At 37.4% G+C, this 9,045-nt stretch overlaps 1 protein-coding gene across 3 annotated transcripts in view; it reads right to left on the bottom strand.

The window, feature by feature from the left end:
* Nucleotides 1-760: 760 nt before the first annotated feature.
* The window catches only part of CHD9 (chromodomain helicase DNA binding protein 9), a 167,728-nt gene continuing 159,443 nt past the window's right edge, over nt 761-9,045 (bottom strand). For all 3 annotated transcript variants that reach the window (XM_044922304.1, XM_044922305.1, XM_044922306.1), the window contains 2 exons: nt 7,330-7,434; nt 761-4,274 (listed from right to left, as the gene is read on the bottom strand). In XM_044922304.1, the coding sequence (XP_044778239.1) occupies nt 3,396-4,274; nt 7,330-7,434 (984 nt within the window). In that variant the 3' untranslated portion in view covers nt 761-3,395. The remainder of the gene's footprint in view (nt 4,275-7,329; nt 7,435-9,045) is intronic.

Below are 9,045 nucleotides of genomic sequence, written 5' to 3'. Positions count from 1 at the left end.
TTGTGCTTTTCTGCATTTTAAAATAAACAGCTTATGTACTGGAGTTGTATTTACGTAGAGATTAAATTCTAAATTTGTTGTAGAAGATGAACATTACTCGTAGTCAAAAATCACTCTCCCTCCTATAGCTCTCAACACACAGAACCCATCGTTTTGTACATAGTGTATCTTCTTTCAGAAACATCTAACATAGCCAAATCTTCCTCTAGCACTGGTACAGACAGGTACTGTTCCTCTGGGTGAGCACTAGACAAAGTAGTTGGCTTGTGTTTACATGCTACATTGTACAAAAAAGAAAAAAAAAAAAAAAAGGTTTTCTAAGCACGAAAGTATAGGTAAATGGGTTCCAAGGTAAATGAGTGTATGTTGAGACTCTTCTGTTCTACTTTTCTATTTAGGGGAAAACTAAATTTCTTTCATGTTTACAAAAACACTAAAAACAATAGTGATGAATTAGGAAAGACTCTTAAGACCAAGGGGAAAAATAATTACAGATATCCAAAATGTACTCCTTTACGAGGTGAGGTACATCTCTGAGTTTTTCTGGACATTTTTAAGGTTCAGGGGAAGAAAACTTAAGGATATAATGATATTGTGGATGTAATTATAGCCAACTTCTGTCTTTTAAAAATTCTTCCAAGGTATACTTTCCTTTTAGAGATTCAGGACTAGGGTTTCTTTCACAACTGGATTAAGATAAATTATAGATAAAAGTCAATTAAAAAAAGGACTATTGTCATGTACAGACGCTGACATCATGGGTAGTCAAAGAATATGTTTAATAAAAAATAATTAAACTTCCATTTGCTCTATAGAACATCATAGAAAGTAATTTAATAAATTACAAATGACTTTTTTAAGACGTTTGCTCAACTACAGAAAGCAAATTCGGACTACACAAAACACAACTGGTAAATATTGCAAATGTCCAAAAGAAAAATTGGACTAAGACTTGAATCATGAAACCTGAAACAAGGGCTATAAATACAAGGCAATAACAGCTATAATTCTTTTAGTAACTACCAACACATACTTGGATATCCTTTCAACTGCAACTTTAGTATTATGTAATTCTACTGATTTTTTTTTTTTCCTTATAACCCTTAACTTTACACAACCATATTTGCATTTTTTTTAAGCTGACAGCTGGACAACTTTTCCCCAATCAATACTAAATAGAAGTGTCTTGAAACCCAAGAGAAAGTTCAACGTTATAGTATTAGCCTTAATGCTTTGAAAACTGCAATTGCCTTATTACATAGAAAGAGAATCACTAAGAGGTTAACCAAATTCATCTGATCGTAATTAGGAAAATACTTTATCTCATAAATTTGATATAAATTAGATTTTTAGTGACAAGATCTAGGGCTTCCCCCACCCCTTTTTTTTTTAATTGGGGAAAGAAAGGAATGAAGATTATGTGGGTAGAACTGGTGGGAGAGAGGGAAATACGGATGGTGTTGAAATACCCCACCGGCAAACTAAGTTAACTGTGTTTGAAAAACTTTGGCTATCTCATAGGTGTATTCTAGTTCAACAAAAGTGCAATACTGCCAAGGGAAGATACTAAATACGTAATATATCATTTTCATGATGAAGAATTACTACCCACTTCTCCTGGATGGGCATTATGGTGACTATTGCTAAGACATTGCATAAAGAACTATCAATTCAAAGTACTATTTTGGGAAAAATACAAAAATCAATACAATCTCCATGGGACATATATGATTTTGTAAATACATGTAACACTGTCTCTCTAATGAGGGATTAGTTATCTTACATACAGAAACGTAATTTACTGGTAAAGACCTGGGAGAATCCAATATAATTGGATTCATGACAAAACAACAGAGTTCTGTCAAAACGTACTGAAAAGTTATTTTTTTCTGCGGGAGAGAAGTGGGGTACTTTTCCCCCCTAAATTTAGCCCCTCGCAAATTTCATCACTGATTTATTCAAGTACCAGAAAAATGCTAACATCTTTCTCTCCTTAGGATGTAAATGGTATTTTATGTCCAATTCAGTTCTAATTGTTTTAAATGTACATGACAGGGATCCTGGACCTCTCCATCTTGTCAGAATTAGTAGCAGCTTTAGCAGGAGAAACTATCACAAATCAAATATCAGACAAATTTTACATGATAAAGGGTTCTAAGAAATTGATCAGAAGCCTTGGGCTTCATTTTTGTGGTTTACAGGTATAACTTGTATATATTTTTTTGAGATCATTCAAAGTGCATATTCAAAATGGGCCAACTCAGTATATTTAATATAAACTGATAACCCAACACTGATTCTGGGCAACATTTAGTCTGCTTATACCTAGAAACTAAAAAAAAAAAAAAAGAATTTAGACTATTCTGCATATTACTTTATCACTATGATCTGTTAATGTTGGAATATTTCCATGACATAAAACACAAATAGAAATCTACACAAATAAAGCAAACAAACGATTTCTTTTACATGAAGTATGCTGTGTGGAAAGTTCTTCTCAGTGGTATTTCATGAGTTTGCCTTTTCTGAACCCTGGAAACAGACATTACTCATCAGAGACATAATGATTTCTTATAGGAGGCCAAACTTTGAAAAAGTAAAACTAAGTATGTCTAGAGGGTGCCAAAGTCCCATGACACAGGATTCTTTTATGACTTAATTTTACTGATATCAGAGTTAAGCTCAGCAAAAAGCAAGTCATATTTCTTGCCAGATTAACATGATATATAGGATGTGTTTAAAAAACCCCTGAAAACAAGTATAGAATTAGAAACTAATGTAAACTTCCTAAACTAACTCAGCTGAGGTAACAGGTAGCCAGTATAAATTGGCTGATTGGGAAACTTATTTCTTCTTTAAAACACACTTGTACCTGAATTGGAAACGTCAGCAGTGCATCACGACACTAGAGCATTTTCATGTAATTAAAGCAATGGATGGTGATGTAGATTCTACAGCTTTCATGACATTCATTAGCTGCCCAAATTATTGCTGAGTTTTGATCTGTAAATTATAGGTGTCAAGGAGGCTGTAAAACTATATTCAAATTAAATCAGTAATATGCATAAAGTATTCTGTGTTCACTGCAAATATATTAAATATACAACTCTTATTGAGCATAATTTTCATAAAATTAACCCCCAACAAAATTATAATGCCTTTTTGTTGTAATTTTACACCTTTATGTATTTGATAGTACATACGAGTTCAGAAACTTATGGATCTTAAGAAATATTACATGCAAAACGTCTCTGAAAGCAGTTTGCACTTCTAAACAAATAACTGAAATGTTCGGTCAGTAAGTTATTGATGCACTCAACACTGGGGTATTTACAATTCATAATTAAAGAAAAAAAAATCCAAAATCAGTTCATAATTTAAGTGCAGTCTGGGAGTCAGTCTTCGTTACTAGAATCTGAATCCTCAGACGACGATGACGTACTGTCAGATCCAGACGAAGCATCGGCTTTCTCTGAACCCTCATCTGTGCTGTTCTCATTGAGAGGACTTGCTTCAGTTCCCCCTTTGTCTTCCTGATCTCTAACTCTGGAATCTTCCTCCTTTACTTCCTGGGACTTAGACGAGCCTAAGTCACTGTTTTTGTTTTTCTGTACGTCAAAAGTATTGGACTGGGACAAAGTTGGCATATGGAGATTAAGGCCTGGAGTGAGCAGCATCCCTGGATAGAGTATATTAGAGAGCAGTAGTGGGTTAAGAGCTAATGGGCTGGCAGCTGCAGCTGTACTTAATGCAGCAGTGGAGGACGTGGAAGGAGAACTCGACACGGAGTTTTCTCCCCCGTTCTCTGAATTATGACTCTCTGTCCTTTCTTTTTTTCCTTCTAGCTCCTTCGAGTCATTTCCCTTTTTCTCTTCGGTTGCAGATTCGGTAGGCTTTGTCAGGAGTCCTCCCATGCCCAGCAGATTTGGTAGGCCAGTCATTCCTGACAGCAGCATGGGGAACATGGCGGCCACGTTTTTAGCTTCTCCTCCAGAAGAAAGGCCAGCAGGCATTCCCATCAGCCCTGCGGTGACTTGCAGGGACTGCAAGTTTTGTAGGTTTTGTTGTAAGGCCTGAAGGGTCGTGAGATCCACACCTGGAAGTAATCCGTTGGCTAACAAAGGACTGCCTGACACGCTGGTGGCAGTTGCCGCCGCCGCCGCTGCCGTGGCCTTGGCAATTCCACTTTTAGGCCGTCGCCCCCGCCTGCTGACTTCCTCTCTCACAACAGGACCAGTGAGAATACGCTCATACATACTCTCTGGAAGAAATCCCTGGGGGGAAAAAAAATCAGCAACAATAGCTACATTAGAATAAAAGCAATAGCTATCACATTAAAATCGGTAATTATTCATAAACTGAGTCTGTGTTGCTAGAACATAATCAAGTATGAAAGAGAGAGCCTCATTCCATATTGTAAGTAGTGGTGGGAAAGAGTTCGTCCACTGCTCATTTTTTCAGAGGGTAAGAAAGCAGGAAGGGGCCTCTAGCTTTCTTCCACACTGTGAGGCACACGTTTGTAGAAGAGTTCTAGAAAACAGGAGGTCCAAAGACACTTTCTCATAAGGGTTACTTCCACACCCTTACATGTTTCGCACCATCAATTACTCTAAAAGATGAAAGGAGTGCCCCTCTTCCAAGCTAGAATGATAAGGAAAGGACAGAGAAAGTCAGTGAGAGGTTACGATTACAATGAGATGCTTCATGTGAACCTTTGTCACTTTGGGAATAAGGGAGGGAGATGGAGCCATGCTGAAAAAGATATTCAAGTGATTCTCCCGTGACTTTCTGGGCTCAGAACTCCTAAAGGTGGTAGGAGTGTAGAACCTCTAGACCAGCATTGTCCAACAGAAATACAATGTAAGCCACATATGTAATTTTAAATTTTCTAGCAGCTGCATTAAAAAAGGTAAAATAGAAACAGGTGACATTAACTTTAGTAATACAGTCTAACATAATTTTACCAAAATATTACCATTTTAATATATAATCTATGAAAATAAAGGTATTTTTTAATTTTTTTCCAAACTTAGTCTTCAAAATCCCAAACCAGAGTGGGGGGGGTGGGCAAATGGGTGAAGGGGAGTGGGAGACACAGGCTCCAGTTATGGAATGAATAAGTCACGGGAATAATTTTTATAATTAATTAATTAATCGGGGGAGGGGCAAGGGCGAATCCTTTTTTTTTTTTTTTTTTAAAGATTTTATTTATTTATTTGACAGAGAGATAGAGAGCACAAGTAGGCAGAGAGAGAGGGAGAAGCAGACTCTCCACTGAGCAGGGAGCCTGACGCGGGGCTGAGAGGGCGAATCCTTAGACTGCTCGGCCATCCTGACTTCCTAGAGAGGGCGAATCCTAAGCAGGCTCCACACCCAGTGCGGAGCCTGAAGCGGGGCTTGATCTCATGACCTGGAATCATGACCTGACCCAAAATCAAGAGCTGGACGCCGAACTGACTGAGCCACTCGGGGGCCCCAAGTCACGGGAATAAAAAGCAGAGCGCAGGGATACAGTCAGTGACGCTGTCACAGTGCTGTACGGTGACAGGTGGTGGCGGCACTGTGCTGAGCACAGCGTAAGCACACACCTGTCCAATCACTACGCAGTACGCCCGACACTAATGTGACGCTGTGTGTCAGCCGTACTCAAGTGCACAACAGCCACGTGCGCCTCCTGGCCGCCATCTGTGACCTCTCCAGACAGCAGCTGCAATACCTTTTTTTTTTTTTAAAGTAGGCTCCACGCCCAACGTGGGGCTTGAACTCACGACCCTGAAGTTAAGAGTCACATCATCTACCGACTGAGCCAGCCAGGTGCCCCTAGACGGCAGTTTCAAAGACTCTTATGGTGCTATTTTAAAATTTTGTTTTGAATTGATCAGCTTACTTGTTTTCTTTACAAAAGCATTAGGGTTCACTCCAGAAAACAAGACAACAAAGAAATACAAGGGAAAAAAAATCATCCGTAATTTTACCATTCAGAGAGAACCACTGCTAACATTTTAGAATGTGTATTTCATTTTTCCCTTAGGCGTATATACAGATTCTACAATTCTCCCCACTTCCGTTTCTAAAATAAATAGAATCATAATGAACATAGTTTTATAGTCTGCCCTTTTCATTTGGACACTTGTAGAAATAGTAGCTATTTTTTATTCAGCGTTTACCACGTGACCATGCTTTGCTTTTCCGAGAGCTTAATTACTACTCTGTTTAACACACTGTGACCTTTTCCTCCCTTGTCTTTAGATGTTCTTCTAAGATATAATTTTTGCACAGTTGCACAGTTTTCCAATATATGGATGGACCATTAATATATTCCCAGTTTTTTACTACTATACTATGATGCATATCCTTATATATTTCTTTCCCCACATCTTTGGTTAATCTTTGTGGCCTTGCTCGTATAGTTATCTTAGAGGTTAAAATAAAAACAGATCAGATTATATTGATTCTGCATTCTAACTCAGCAAACATCTGAGAAACTTGTAATGTGTACTGCAAAATAAAAACTGCGAACTCAACACGGCACCTGTTCACACAGTATTTATTGTTAATTCCTAACTTAAAATTTCATCTCTGCTACAGTTAAATGGCAGCTGATTTCCTTTTTTTTTTTTTTAAGATTTTATTTATTTGAGAGAGAGAGAATGAGAGACAGAGAGCATGAGAGGGGGGAGGGTCAGAGGGAGAAGCAGACTCCCTGCCGAGCAGGGAGCCCAATCCGGGACTCGATCCCAGGACTCCAGGATCATGACCCGAGCCGAAGGCAGTCAGTCGCTTAACCAACTGAGCCACCCAGGCGCCCCTGATTTCCTTTTTAATCTGGTACAGTTGACACCCAATGTTATGTTAGTTCCAGGTGTACAACTTAGTGATCTGACAGGCTTATACATTATGCTGCACTCGCCACAAGAGTAGCTTAGGTGTCTTAGGACTTTAGGTATGTAAACTTATTTTAGTTCTCACTATATCCTTTGAGACAGTATTATTCCCGTTTTTCAAATGAAGGAATTAAACCTCCGCTGGTCAGTATCACTGCCTATGTTCCTTATGCTCTGCCCCATGCCTTATTCATTCTGTAACTGGAAGCCTGTACCTCCCTTTCCCTCTTCATCCGTTTTGCCCCTCTCCCCACCCGCCTCCCCTCTGGCAGCCATCAGTTTATTCTCCGTATTTATAGATCTGAGTCTGCTTTTTGTTTGTTTTGGTTCTGGTTTTAGATTCCACTTACGAGTGGAATCATACGGTAGTTGTCTTTCTAAGTCTGACTAAATGGCATCTAATTTTTAAGATGATAGGTACGTTAGTATTTATGAAATTACTCACAGACTGCTTAACAACATCTCCCCATTCAGGAGCTACTCCATATTCTGAATTTTCTTTCAGGAATCTACATAAATCTTTCAAAGGGGGAGCAAATGCACCTCCAACCTGTAAATGAAAAAGATTGTTAGACACTTAAAAACACTATTAGATATGAAGACATTTCTTGCTTTTATTCTGTGCTATACAGAGTTTAAGACACATGTGTTTCTTGAATTACCTTTGACAATCTTTACTATATTAAAAAGGACTACCACAAGCCAAAAGCACTGCTAATATACCATATAGACACGTGGTAATGTAAATTTTAAATGCTTTAAAAAGTGACTAAAATAGTAAAATGAATAACTACCATTTACTGTGTACTTGCTATGCCGGATAGGCAATATAGCCTAGTTAAGAGCATATACCCTCCGGACTCAGACTTACCAGCTATTTGAACTGGGGCAAATCAGTAAATCTCTTTGAGCCTCAATTTTCTGATCTATAAAAAGGGGATTACAATAACACTTCCCTCATAGGGTTTTATGAGGATAAAAATGAAACAATTCAAGTGCCTTAGCACAGCGTCTGGTGCATAACAAATAATAAGTTCTTATTATTATATGCCAAGTATCATGCTTAGGACCTTAAGTATGTAAACTTATTTTAGTTTTCACTATATCCTCTGAGACAGTATTATTTCCGTTTTTCAAATGAAGGAAATAAACCTCAGAGAAGTTACAGAAGTTGCCTAAAGCTAGCTAGGAAGCGTTAGGGCCAGCTTTAAAACTCAGGTCTCACAAACTCATGCTCTTACCTATTATGTAAATTAAAACCCTGAAGTAGAAAAATATATACATCTTTTGAATGTGAACAGTGATATAACCGACTAATCACAATGTGAAAAAATTTAAAAACTACATATAATAACTAGTAGGAAATTAAAACAAAATATTTTGATTTTTCCCTTAGGCGTATATACAGATTCTACAATTCTCCCCACTTCCGTTTCTAAAATAAATAGAATCATAATGAACATAGTTTTATAGCCTGCCCTTTTCATTTGGACACTTGTAGAAATAGTAGCTATTTGGTAGATCCAAATCACTTAAATGATTTGGATCTACCACCTTAATGTTCCTTTGGAGTCTATTATAATTCCTCTTTCCATACCTCTCTAAATATATACAATCTCTTGATAGAATACAGACAGGATTTTAATATGGTTATGCTACCTGTAAGTTATAGGTATTTGTAGTTATAATACCTGTAGGTATGCTTTTTTAGTATTTTCTATAGTCTTTATACTTAGTCTCTGTGGTTTCTGTTTGCCTTCTCCTTTTTGTTACCCCCTTTATTAAGCTCCAATTTAAGCGGAGGCCCTCTGGGTGGTTTATGGGGATTCAGCAGGTAGATTCTTTTCAATCCTTAAGCCTATGTGCTAGAGACTCAGAACAATAAACAATACAAATTAAAGGAAATGAACAGGCCCCTTGTCAACTTATAACATTTAAAGATAAAATTAGGAGTGTTTAATATCTAATAAGTAAAATTACAAAATTGTTCCATTTCCTTAAAACTGGCTAAGACTAATTTATTCCTATCTAGTAATGCTAACTTTTGTTATAAGATGAACTACAAAGATTTGTAACACCATCTATATAAGCACAAAATTAAGTAAAATGCTACTAAAATGTCATCTTGTTCTTCCCCTAATCTCCCTGTGACATCATTTTA

The sequence above is a fragment of the Neomonachus schauinslandi genome, chromosome 16, assembly GCF_002201575.2.
Source record: "Neomonachus schauinslandi chromosome 16, ASM220157v2, whole genome shotgun sequence".
Lineage (NCBI taxonomy): Eukaryota > Metazoa > Chordata > Mammalia > Carnivora > Phocidae > Neomonachus > Neomonachus schauinslandi.
The sequence above is the reverse complement of the archived record's forward strand: the minus strand, read 5'-3'. Positions and strand labels throughout refer to the sequence as shown.